At 36.3% G+C, this 14435-nt stretch overlaps 1 protein-coding gene across 1 annotated transcript in view; it reads right to left on the bottom strand.

Annotated features, from left to right (window-relative positions):
- The window catches only part of TMEM196 (transmembrane protein 196), a 473179-nt gene that overhangs the window by 151022 nt on the left and 307722 nt on the right, over window positions 1–14435 (bottom strand). Inside the window, exon 2 of the mRNA XM_044064716.1 lies at window positions 11527–11583. Within this exon, the coding sequence (XP_043920651.1) occupies window positions 11527–11583 (57 nt within the window). The remainder of the gene's footprint in view (window positions 1–11526; window positions 11584–14435) is intronic.

Raw genomic sequence — 14435 nt, 5'->3', positions numbered from 1 at the left:
CATGCTGTAGCATAGCATTCAGGATTTGATGGAGGATCCTGGATGCTGATGCCTGTGCCACCCCCAGCATGTCCCCTGTTGGTCTCACAAAGGTTCCTGTAGCTAAAATTCTAAATGCTACACTTATTTTAGTCTCCAGTGGGATTGGTTTCCTTTGGTTTCCCCTTGCTCTAAGTTGAGGACAACAGAGGTTGCAGAGTTCCTGTAGTGTGTCTATCCGCCCTGTAGCACTCTATAATTTCCACCTCATGCATTATGTGAAAATTTAAATGGGGTCTAAGTACCCCTCTGCTTCTTGGCTGTGGTGTGTTAGCAGCAGCAGTAGCATAGACAAGGGCCTGCTGCACATACACATGAATAAGAGCAACAGCAGTCCCTAACATTCTTTCCGTGTAGCCTAGTTTCCATGGCTGTGTTCTGCTAGGTTTTGGAATTTGTAGGGAAAGCCAGCACTGAGTCTACATTGTTGCTTCATAGCTTGCTGAATAGCTCCTTCATCTTGGATTGGTTGATTAGCATATAATTCAGTTGCTTATGCTGCAGTGAGCATGCCACAATGTTTACTGTGTTTGTGCGGCTCTGCACAGTGTGGAGAGCCATTACTAAATGCGAAACAGTGTGCTATCATGTGTGTGTCATGCCATGAAGCTCACACAGTTTTAGCAACTCATGTAGGCTTTATTGAATCTGCACCATTGTCTGCTAACTTTTTGATTGCCTATCAATAGCAAATGGAGCTGATAGATGGTTGCCAAATGTCAAAATGTTGCATATCTTTTTGTACATTAAAGGAAAGATCATTTCTCCTGCCCAATTTATTTCTAAAGGAAGTGTCATTTTAGATGAGGTAGTATCTGCAGATGTAAGGGCAATATTTCCGATGTTTGCAGTCATCTGCAGATTTGTTGAGTTAGACACTGGATTCAGTTTTGATGAATGAGAAAAAATGCCAGAAAGGAATGGCTCTAGAACAGAGCTTAATGGACCTCCACTGGTAAAAGATGGTGAGAATAAAAGCCCTTCTTCCATCAGCTGCTGTGCATGATTGTGTAACCAGTTATAGGCCCAAGTTATTACAGTTTCATTTAACTTAGATACCTGCATTCCTGCATGACTCCACAATGGGGTACATTGATGAAAGCTTCAGACTGGTCAAGATAAGCTGCATGGACTTATAAATCCATGCAGGTAATGGCCACACTTTGAAAGAAATTTACAGGGTTAAGCATACAAGAGCTACTTTTGATAAAACCGTGCTAAGTCATATAGAGGGAGTGTTAACATGTATGCCTGAAAAAGTTTCATGATGATTGTCTCCATCATCTTCCATGATGTGTTTGTGAGACTACTTAGTCTATAATAATTGTGCCTGTGGAAAGGCCTTCTTTTTGGACTGGGACTATAGTAGTCTGTTTCCATATATCAGGGATATACCAATATTTAATGAACTATTAAAAATGTGAATAAGAGGATATACTAGGTTAGGCTATCTTTATTGGATAAATTAGGATTCGTGGTATCTTCTCTGGCCCCTTGTAACTGTAGTTACTAGCTTTACTAATGGCAGAGGTGACTATTTTAGCTAACATCCCACCATTTTTATATAGGATTGCGCTGCAGGGGGTAGAGATGATGAGGTTTCCCTTTGTGGCCTGAATTTGATCCCCACAGGTATGCTGGTTATTAGCTACATCAGTTGAATGATGTGATGATACCATTTTATTCTAATGCACAGACGTTTTGTTCTTTATCTTTACTATTAGGCTTATTACTGTCACTTGTCCTGATACTAAGTTATACCTTGAAAGAAGTTTTGCTCCTTTTAATTGTTTTGGTTGTTTGATTCTTCTGATTATTTAAGCTTACACCTTCTATTATTAATTTAATTAGTAGTTCCCTTTCTCTTTAGCTTTCTTTTCCTTCTCCTGTTTTCCTTAGCATATTCTGAATCTTCTGAATGTCATTTTCTGATATTTGCATTTTATCCTCTCTGAGCCTCTTATTCTTCCCATTTGTCCCAAAAATGTGTTCGTAGCCATAACTTTTACCCAAGCCTATCAAAACTGTTTTACTTCATCCATATGTTGAAGTTGTCCTCTGTAGTTTGTACCTTGAGTGTTCTCAGGATTCTCTAATATTCTCTTCCTCTACATTGATATGTGATCCCTTTCCAATATCTGCCTCTACTTGGCAATGTTCCTTGGCATCACTACCAGTGGTATGTGGTCTGAAATGTTGATGTCCTTAATTTGTGCTTCCCACATGGAATGTGTTCCCTATCACCTTCTCATAAACATATCTAGATGAAGAGCCTATCATACAATATTTCTAGCAAGGGTCTGCACTGTTTTATCTCCATTTAAATGCATTAGCAAATCTCATCATCTGTTTGTACCACATTTGCCTCTAAACTTTCCTTTATCTGGCTATGATATCCATTGCTACCAATGAACTCCTTATAAAAAAGATCACTACTGGGTAATGAAGGTAGCAGCTATCAAACGCATGGGAAGTGAGAGCTTTATTCATTAGTTCTTTATTGCTCATAGCACGTCTTCAACATGCACATGTGGGGAACTGTTCACACATAGCCAAGCCATACTGCCAAGGAGATGTCTGACAAACATACCTCTCAACCTCTTAGAGCAAGAAATCTGGACAAAGCATAAATAAAGGAGGACAAAGGCTCAAAAATATGGACAATTTTTAAACATTTCTCTTACAAACTTAGAAAGTTGATAGAATAACAGGTTTGCATTAGCATGTTTTTTTTGAAAGGTAAAAAGTCTGAATCTTAAATGTCTGTCATTATTTTCTGATTTCACTGATCAATGATTTGCCAGAAAACCACAATTTTATGAGAAGCAGGCCGAAAGTAAGAGGCAAAAATCTGGACATTTTCCAAAAATCTGTATAGTTGAGAGTTATGCTGACAAGCATGTGTAATCAGGTACTTAACTACTCGTGTCTCCTAATTATTACTCAGTTGCAAACAGACACAGTTTAATTTAACCAGCATTTGCAGTTCTGGAATAGCCTGAGGTATGCAGCACCAGTTTATTTAGAATAAAGCAATTATCGAAGGTGAAAAGGAAACCATAGAGAGGATACATTTCTTGTTCACTTTTCTGCTTGTATGCCTTATTTTCTCTGACTTAGTTATCATCATTTACTAATAGTGTTATGAACTACTAATTACAATAGTTTCATTATCTGATGACACTGACTCATGACACTGTCTCACAAGACTATCGCATGACACCATATCATCACACCATCAAATAACACCATCTTGTGACACTATGTCATGACACTGTATCACAACACCCTCTCATCACACTGTCTTATAACCCCATTTTATAAACTGCTACTATACTAAAGATTTTCAGAACCTCACTGACAACCACTGTTAAGTGTTAACAGGGCAAATCTCACCAGCCACAGCAGTCCATTTTTGGGAGCAGCCTCACTTATTTTGATTAGGTTAGCTCTGAGAATGAAAATGCAAACAAAAATACAACTTTTTATTATTAGCACACAGAGTAGATCACAAGTATATGTGGTGGAGAATTCATAATTAAAAGATTCATTGCCATCTTTAATGCATCTGTTTTCTGTTACAGGTCTTCATTTCTGCTTGTTGAATTTATGTGACTTGTTTTGCTCCATTCTGAATCATCTATTGATTCGTATATAAGAACATTATGATGGGCTAGTACTCCTTTTGGGATGGAGGATGTTTTCAGTTTACCTTCTTCCATATTTAGAAACCTTTGTAAGTAGTGACATAGAAGACTTGTGTGTCCATTTGTTAGGTAGCTGTTCATGCATTAGGACTTTTCATAAAAGCGTATCACTACAATGTTAGGTTTACTGTCCTGTAGCCCACATGCTTGAAACCCATAATCCTGAAAGCATTATATTGAAAAATCAAAATGCTAAAGCCCACAATGTCTAAAAGTCTTGAATATTGAATTCCCCTATCAGTGTGAACAGAAAAGTTCAGGAGATTGATATTGCAGTCTCAGCATTTTGATCTTTCAGTAATGCCTTCAGGAATGTTGGTTTCATTTATTTGGTCTTAGGACTGTGAAAGTAAACTATAATGTTAGATCATGTACAAATGGCCATCCTCGGTAATTACTGAGGATGTATATGACACACAAAGGGCATACACCACCATATGTAATGACTGAGGTATGGCCACAGGGGTGTGAGGGGGGGGGGGTGTATGGATGACAACATCTGTGTCCTGCTACTGATAAGTGGAAAACTTGGTTGGTTGCTATTGTGAGGCCCCAACACTAGCCCAGTAATTAAGGAGCCTCAATCCTCACCACTGGTAATAGTGGGGGATGTACAGACTGGGTGGATGACAAGTACACACACACAGTAAAGTGCAAGTTCCCTTAAGAACACTCAGAGACCACAGTCAGTCTGGGGCTGGTTTCTCCTTCTTTCTTCAGCTCCCCATTAGGACTCCCACTGGCACAGCTATAGTATTGAGATCTCAGCTTAGTGGCCAAACCAAGACCTCCAGCACCCTCTTTGTTCAACCAGTGCTTTGTGTCCCTGTCCATGTAGCTGACACCCACACCCTTTGAGGTTTGATTTCTATACACACACACCTGGGAAAGGCTGGCACAGGCTTATTAGCTATGCCCCCTTCTGCCCAGACTATAAGGTAGTTTCCACTGCCACCAGTCACTACTTATCAGCTACTTTAAGGCCCTTAACAAAGGGTGTACAATCCTACTGTGTAATGTTACTATTAATCCAAATGGTAGTTTGACCAAGAGCAAGGCTATTAGGAGTGGCCTGCACAGTATCACCAAAGAGCTATGCAAGTACTCTAGAGCTTAAATATGTCTTACAAATATCATCCACAAAAATAGGTTTAAATATATTTAATAATAAATAAAAACAAATAAGAAAATACTCAGTAAATTATCACAGTAACCTCAGAGTTCAAAATCACAGGAAATATTTAAAAGAACATTGCAGGACAGTCTCAAATAAATATAGAAAACATCTAAACTAAACTTTACTATATTCCTTACTGAATCTAAAAGAAACTACTGTACCCTAGTTAACTTATGTATAGAACAGTCATGTCAAAGACAAAATACAAAATGCCCTATTTCTCTCTCTCAGAGAGTTCTTAAATTAATATCAAATATTACTGCTGGGTTAGCTTGGATGACATCACTTTTTGTCACCTGACTTTAATTCCCAAGCTAACCCCCCATTGTCAGAAACAACCAGCATTTAGCATCTCCCTGTGAAAAATGCATAAATAAAGGCTTTCCTTAGATGTTTGCAGATCCTGGAAGCCCCAAAACAATAAAACACCTCTACATCTCAAGCCTAGTAATTGACTCTCTTTCAAGACAATAGAAAAACTTCTAGTTCTAGACACTGTGCCTGTGTTCACTGATAAGGATTATTCTTTTCCTTCTTTTCCGTTACCGATTCGACAACTGCAGAGGCGAAATGGACGTCACGGGGACGTCCAGCCAAAAGGAAATCAACAGAAGACAGGTACGAATTCCAGAGAAAGATACTGAGACCTGTTACCGTAACCTAATAGTTAATTTGTCGAGACATTGTCTGACTGATGATGAAAGATCATTGTTAAGTCATGGTCTTTCCTTTATACCATCGAAGTCCATAGATGTTACGGACATAATATTAGATTTAAAGATGTTTATACGAAATGTTGGTTTAAATCTGTTGTTTGGCACAAATGAGATGGGAAAAAGGAATGTTTTTTCGAAACCTTCTGTTTTTGTTCCACAGGTACATCCCATTTTAGAGACTTTTGAGAAAGTTTGTGAACGTGATTTATTTGAAATGTATAAAGTGGAAAGTAAACCAGAATTTTTTAATTTAACTTATGATGAGTTGTGTTCAATAAGAACACTACAAGAAAATGAGGAAATAATTATTCGTCAGGCAGACAAAGGTGGCGCAATAGTAATTTTAGATACTAAAGCGTATGCCACCAGTATGGTTAATATGTTGAGTAATGATGGGACATACCGTACATTGAATAAAGCAATGCTCAATAATTTGATTAAGAATGTACACTCTGAATTATATGACATGTTACTATGTAATACCATTGATGATGATTTATACAAGTATCTATTAGTTGAGCATCCACTTGTTCCTGTTATATGGGGCTTGCCAAAGATACACAAGACTAGCATAGACCCACCTCTAAGACCGATAGTATCGGGTGGTGGGCGGTTGATGGAACCAGCCTCGATATTCATTGAGAAACAACTTCATCCCATTGTCAATAATACAAATTCTATATTAAGAGACACACAGGATTTTCTAGAAAGTTATGGTACGTATATTATGAATAATAATGAGAGAGATAGTGAGTTATTAGTCACTCTGGACTTTGTTTCACTCTTTACCTCCATTCCAAATGATACAGGGATGGATTATTTGAGATTATATTTAGTAAGTAAAGGAGTAGCGAGGGGAATAATTACTAAGATTCTGGCTTTACTTGAATTGGTGCTAGAGAACAATGTGTTCTCATACCATGATATTTATTATCTACAGAGAAAAGGTGTAGCGATGGGAACTCCATGCGCTAATTCTTATGCCAACCTAGTGTTGGCTTATTGGGAGAGTACCTTTGTTCTATCACATGTGAATTTTAGTAAACACATAAAGTTTTATAAGCGTTTTGCAGATGATGTGTTTTTAACATGGGGAGGTACTGAAATGGAACTTAATGAATTCATTGGATACATTAATGGGACAACTGAATTTATGAAGTTTGAACAGAAGTACTCCTATGAGGCAATAGAATTTTTAGATGTGAAAATAATTAAGATAGATAATGAAATTCATACTGAAATATATAGGAAACCGTGTTGGAGGAACAATATGTTACACAGAAGCAGTATGCACCCTCAACATTTATATGGTAATATTGTAAAAGGACAGTCTCTAAGAGTGTCACATCTTACTACAGATAGCTACAACTATAGAAAGAAACAGGATATGCTGAAGAATGATTTTTTAGTAAGGGGATATAGTAATTATGAAGCTGATGCTGTCTATGAAGTTAATGAAACAGTAAGAAGAGGTAAAGGTAAACCATATTTGTTTAGGAATAGTGAGAATATGGTGAAGAATGATAATACAAATGTTAATAAACATAGGGTAACTATTCAATATTCAAATATGAACAATAGAATCAGAAATGTTATAGAGAAAAACTGGGGTATATTGACTACTGATGAAAGAATAGCCCCAATAGTGGGTGACAAACCCAGTTTCTCCTATAAGAATATGAAATCTTTAAAGAGGTTATTGTGTTATGAAAATAGGAGTGATAAAAGGGGTTTGGAGACAAATAGACAGGGCACACTTCCATGTAGAAACTGTAATTATTGTATATATTTATCAGGAAGTAAGTCTTTCACACATCCTGATACAGGACGTGAATATAAATTTGATTTCTATGCTGACTGTAAGTCTAGGAATCTAGTGTATTTAGCCGTTTGCCAAATTTGTACACATTTTTATGTAGGTAAAACAAATAGGAGCCTAAAGGAGCGCATTAGGGAACATTTGTATGCCATTAGTAAGGGAGATGAACATAACACTTTAGCACGACATACAATAGAATATGGTAAAGTACATAAATTTAATTTTAATGTTATTGAATTGATAAAAGAAACTAATAGGTTAGGGAATTTAAGGAACTTTACTGAAGAATGTGAAAATAGATGGATTATTAGGTTGCAGAGTCGCAGGGGACATGGTTTAAATGAGAAGGTTTCTCTTAAACCATTTTTAGCAGCGCGCCCCTGTATATATTAGTTTACTATAATATTTTATTATAAGTGCATATTTATAGTTCATTAGTATTTATGTAGATGTACACACGTATGCAAAGATTTTTTATACTTATATATTTATATATTTATTGTTAAAGAATGTATGTGTTTTTATTTGACTTCTATAGTAATGTGCTTATGTATATGAAGTTAATAATGAAGTTGTTGCTTTAAGTCTTTTTTAACAAATCTTCTCTAACAAATTGATTAATGATTCAATTAAGTTGTAGTTAATTAAATTGATTGTATTATAAATGAGAGTTTAGATAGCAGTGGTTTTAAGTCTGAAGAAGCGTTCTTGTAACGTGAAAGCACTTACTTATTTTTGTTACTGCAGTTTGTGATTTTATACGATCATTAAATTGTTGGTTTGGTTCTTATTGCTGTGGTGAGCCTCATTCAGTTTGTTTGGACACTGTGCCTGTTACTGCACTGAAACTGGAAGATAACATCTCTTTTATTACGTGGTTATAAAATACTTTAATTTCAAATAATTATTCTGAAGTTTTGCAAGTTAACCTTCTATGTGCCAGTTCCCACTGTCAAAACATATACATCTACACAGCCACAGTAGTACACCTCTGTTCTAATCCAGCAGGGTACACTGTGGACACATCTTTTCAGCTCAGTACTGTACAAACCCTGTTCAACACATGCTTCTGTACCATCAGTTTGATACACACATAACATACAGTTCTAATAAATTTGTAACACAAGCATATAAATCATGTTGATTTTCACAAATAACATATAATTATTTACAAAATTCCAGCTAGCTGGGCTGGCAATATTTGCTTTTGTCACACTTCTATATAAATCATATTAATATTTACAAATGACATATAATTATTTACAAAATTCCAGTGAACTGGGCTGGCAATATTTCCTTTCATGACAGCTATATCAACCACTGAATTATATATTCTCCATTGTCTCCTGTGCTCACTTCTACATACTTCTGCATGCCTCATCAAACATGTCAGCACCCCAATGAGTTCTAGTTATACGTATCCACCTGGTATTTGTGGCAGGTACTATATCTTCACAATGTGGACAGAATACAAGGTGGTGCTAGAGATGTGCTAAGTGACTTGAACGAGTGTGCCTTCTTTATGACACCAGCTTCAACATACAACCTCCCTCATTTTTTGTCAGGGAAAGCTACATAGTAATCTGTTTTGCACTTCTATGCCCAATCAATCAGGGTCACTTTGGCTGGATGGACCAGATGTACTGAGAGGTGTGTTGTTTCACAGAGACCCAAGGAAGGTGAAGGACAAGTGTGTGTGAAGTACCCTGTCAGAATCCCATGTCCTCCTTAGCTCAGATTGGGCACATTAACAATTATTTTCAGTAATGCACGTGTGAGTGAGTGAATGAGTGTGTGAATGTGTGAGTTTATATGTGTGTGCATGTGTGTGTGTGTGTGCATATGAGTGTATTTGTGGATGTGAGCACATATGCGCATGTGCACGCATGTGTGTGTGTGTGTGTGTGTGTGTGTGTGTGTGTGTGTGTGTGTGTGTATTTGTGTGTGAGTGTGTGTGTGTGTGTGTGTGTGTGTGTGTGTGTGTGTGTGTGTGTGTGTGTGTGTGTGTGTGTGTGTGTGTATGTGAGTGCATGTCTATGACAGACAGGACATAGGGTTGCTTGGCTATGGATTGTATTATTTTGTACCATGTAAGTGATTTGTTTGGAGACAGACAGTACGCATCTGCAGATTAAGTGAAATGAACACAGGACTGAAGACTGGGTTTTATAAAGGAAAGTAGTCACTAGCCATGTGCAAACTTCCCTTCCGCATTACTATATACAGAATGAACCAGTCTTTATTGACTATAGAGGGTGAACATGGATGGCCTATGACCATGTAATACATCCTCTTGATGGTGTGGTATGGTTGACAGATACAGGCTAGGAGAGCTTTTAGGTGACACTTTCATATAGTCACAGCTCTTGCCCAGTGCAGAGGCTTGTTATGCACAATCCTCTGTAGTCATACACAGGAGTGATTCATGAACATGTTTAGCTCATTGCCCTTGACCACAGAGGATAGCCATTTAGCATGAATCTTAATGGAAGGGTTCTAGTTGACCAGCAACTCAGAGTGTTGAAGTTTAGTCATACCATTTTGTGATGAAAGTGACAGATGTGGTTAAGGCAGTATGCTTGTGCTCAGTGTACTGCACTAGAAGAGATACCATTGCATGCATCTGTTTTACCATTTAAAATTGGATTCTGTAGTCAGTGCAAGCTATAGTGTGGTACTTGTTTGCCTATGTTATACTGAACAGCATATCACTATCACTTGGTAATCAGGTAGAGAGCTGTGGTGTTTTGTACTATCTGTCTGTGGCTGCATACCCACAAATGTCTGTTTTTGCTTTACATTGTAGTCTGTGATTCTCATGCTTATGAATTGCAGACTGTTCTGCATAGCCCATTTAATACCACGAGTGCATATGGACTCCTTCATGCAAGCATGCATCTGTATATATTGTTACACCTTTGCAGACTGATTCCTTTGTGAATCGCATAAGTTTCAGATATGTTCTCTAGGTTTCACAATAGCTCTGCGTGATTGTGCATAGTGCTTATGAATCAGGCTCCTTGTGTTTGTTCTTTCCAGTGGAGATTGGTTTTGCATTATATCTTCATGCTATGTCATTTATTTATTAATTTACTTAGTTATTTTTCATATTAATTTTTTTTTATTTTACAGGTAGATGACTTGGGCCCAGTAGTCCTTTTTCAGTTCCAACCAATTGCAAAGAAATCAAAGACTAACCAAACACATGGATTTATAACATTAGATATATATGAGAATGCAAAATCCATTCTTATCACTAATGGTTATATTCATTCATTCTCTGAAATCTGCTTTATTCATTTATGTGTCATGTGGAAGACAAAGCTTATCCTCATTTCCCAATGCCACAAGGCAGAGAAAAATATTCTTAGTGCAGGATGCCAGAGCATTGCAGGATGCCAGAGCATTACAGGATGCCAGAGCATTACAGGACACACACACACACACACACACACACACACACACACACACACACACACACACATCTCTGGGGAATTTGAAGCATCACTTGATCATTTACAGTGTATGCTATGAATATGGAAAGAAACTGGAACGTCTGGTAAAAAAAAAAAAAAAAAAAAAAAAAAAAAACTGCTGATGCATGCAAGGTGTACAAACTGTACTCAGAAAGCACCCCATCTCAGAAACAAACTGGAGATCCAATGAGGCAGTAACACCAACTGCTGCATAAGGAAAGTATTGTCCTATAACTGGTAGGATCATATTGCTCAGATTTATTATTAAACGCTGAAGACACAGATCAGAAATGTTATCTAAATGTTATCAATAAGTTCTATAAAAAAGGACATTTTAATTTCAGGGAATGTGTAATTAAGCCAAGGCACAATCCTGTGAAGAATAAATCATTTTTTTTTTCACTTAGGGTTTATTTTCCAAAGTGTGCCATTATATTGTATTAGAAACTTCCTTCATGCTTTACTCTGAACAATCTCTCAATGTTTATTATGTAGACATTAATTCATCAGTGCTCTAACATGCTATTGTGCTTTGATATAACAGTTAAATAAATGATGAATATAGATGTAATAAAATTACGTGACCACTTACTAAAAGTCCAGATTTCTTTCTGGCACATAGCACCCCACATGTACCGCACAGCAGGAACTGTAAAACAAACAACACATACCATGAATATTTATAGTATCTTTTCAGCATCCTGTGATATTTATTGTACATTTTAGTGTCTGTTATGAACCAGAAATTTGCATAACATTACAGTTTCTAAGTGAAGTTGTTTTCTTATTCAAAATTACATCTTTCTTTCTCTTTTTCTTTAGGAGTATGTGTTTGTGTGTGTGTGTGTGTGTGTGTGTGTGTGTGTGTGTGTGTGTGTGTGGGGGGGGGGGGGGGGTTGGGTAGATGTGCCTTTAATCAAAAGAGTATAAATAAATCTAGTACTGCAATCTGTATGATTTAAAAAAACTGCTTTGATTTAAAATTACCCTGAAAAAGTAATTCTTTAGGCATGACACTGTTTCCATATTCTTTCCCCAACAGAATGTATAACCTGTCTATGTTGTATGTGTGTGTATTGCAAAATCACTGAGTGCGCACAACTGCAAAGTATATATGTATATATATATATATATATATATATATATATATATAGTTTTACTATTGTTTGTTCGAACGGCAAAACATTTGCCATTCGAAACAATGAATAGTAAATCCGAAAACATACATTCCGACCTGCCACAATGTCGACCCAGATGATCGACACATTTGAGTTGACATTGTGGCTGAAACCATCACGTGATAGCTATATAGGAGCTGATGTGAATCAGACTCCTATATGACAAATCACGTTTTTGCAGGAGGGCAAGCCCCCCTTCACCCCCCACAACCCCCTACTAATATATTCTAACTCCAAGATCACACTACAGTGGGGATATGGATGAATTTCCAATCCCCACTGTACCCCGATTAACGAGCAGAGAGTCAAATACACTTATATGAATGCACTACTGCATTCGCATAAGTGTGTTTCGACTATCCCATCCATTTATGTTTTGCGCATGACATTCTGATTTTCGGCAATTCACACAAACCATAGTAAACCTATATATATATATATATATATATATATATATATATATATATATCAATTTGGGTGAGTTTATGTATGTGTGTGTGTGTGTGTGTGTGTTTATATATATATATATATATATATATATATATATATATATATATATATATATACAGGTTTTTTATTATATTATTATTTAACAGAATCACAGTCGGACGAGTCATTGTATCATTGACTTACTTCTGTTCCACAAAAAGATGAAATCCCATATTCTGGGATACACAAAATAAATAGTGAATTTAATAATGAAACACTAAAACCAACCAAAAGAAAGGCAAATAAAGCTAAGCCTCCACAGCTGAAACACACACATCCAATAGTTGATGCACAAACACTTTATTAACAAGTTATACACGGTAAGTGCTTTCGTTTAAGACTAGGTTAAACTTCATCAGACAATTAAAATTATTACATCACATCCTTTTATATAGCCACCTTTTGTTTCATTGGATCCATATTTTGATTGGCATACATGCATACTGCCCTATTGTTGTTATAAATACGCCAATAAACGTATTAAAAATTTCTCTAAAATGCATTAAAAATGTTTTCATTAAATGTGTTTATTGTCTATATCATGGATGATATAAATACTAAATTATACAACGACCCTCCATTAATATTCCAAAACGTGCACGCTGATTGGACAGCATGCACGTTGTAAATCAAAGACTTATACTAATGGAAAAAGGTCTGGTTGCCCGGACTTTTCCCATTAGTATAAGTCTTTTTTTTTTTTTTTTTTTTTTTTTTTTTATTACAGCAACGGAGAACGCAAGATTTCCGTTGCTTTTTAGAAACTGTCTCTCTATGTTAAATGGGTTTAACATAGCGAGACAGCTTTAAAAAAAACAACGGAGATTCTCCCTTGCTTTTTTTAAAGCTGTCTCGCTATGTTAAACTCTTTTAACATAGCGAGACACTTTGTAAAAAGCAGCGGAGATCTTGCTTTCTCCATTGCTTCCACCCACAGCTCTGATGTACTGCGTAAGCATACACATGCGCAGTACATCAGAACTGCCGCAGAATACCAGACAGCTGTGGAAGGGCAGCACGGAGGCATTATACAATGCCATTATTTAAGAAAAGTAAGTATTTTTTTCTTAAATAATGTCATTGTATAATTGCAATAACCCACTTCTGGGTGTGGGTAATGCTGGATTTACTCATGGTTGTCTTTGTTTGGCCACTCAGGCTTCGCCCTCATGACCAAACCACACCAACCGTGGGTAAATCTAGCATTACTCACACCCAGGCGTGGGTTATTGCTTAAATATATGCATATAAATGGTAATGTAAATATTTAAATATATAAAAAAAATCATATAATATAAAAAAATTAATTATAGCCTGATCAACTAATTTTCTTTCTTCGTAAAGCTTTCAATTTTAAAACTGGTGCTATAGAGCTACACTAATTAATTCCAGGCCAGTTATCTGCCTGTACTGTAATTTGCCATTTTAATTCTTTAAGCTCTAATTGCACCCTCCATGTTTTTTTGTCTTCGATATCTACATGATCAATAACCATAAAAGAAAATTGGTGATCATTATATTTATAAATGTGCTTTGATAAAGAATTATTTGGTTTATTTTTCTTTATGGCATATTCATGTTCATATATTCTTTGAGGCAGACATCTCTCAGTTTTTCCAATGTAAAAAGTTGGACATGGATTGCACATTGCTAAATAGACCACTGCTTTAGAATTACAGTTATATTTACCTTTCAAGCGAAACATTTTTTTTTTCTAAGATGAAAGTTGTCACTAATTTTTACTTTATGGCACCACTGACATGCCCCACACCTTGTCATGCCTATATTAAACTGGGCAGGCATCTGGGTCACTTGTTTAAAAATTTCTTTGAAA

Source organism: Protopterus annectens, chromosome 3.part0, assembly GCF_019279795.1.
Source record: "Protopterus annectens isolate FY-2018-M chromosome 3.part0, PAN1.0, whole genome shotgun sequence".
Lineage (NCBI taxonomy): Eukaryota > Metazoa > Chordata > Ceratodontiformes > Protopteridae > Protopterus > Protopterus annectens.
This window is presented reverse-complemented; position numbering and strand designations above follow the sequence as displayed.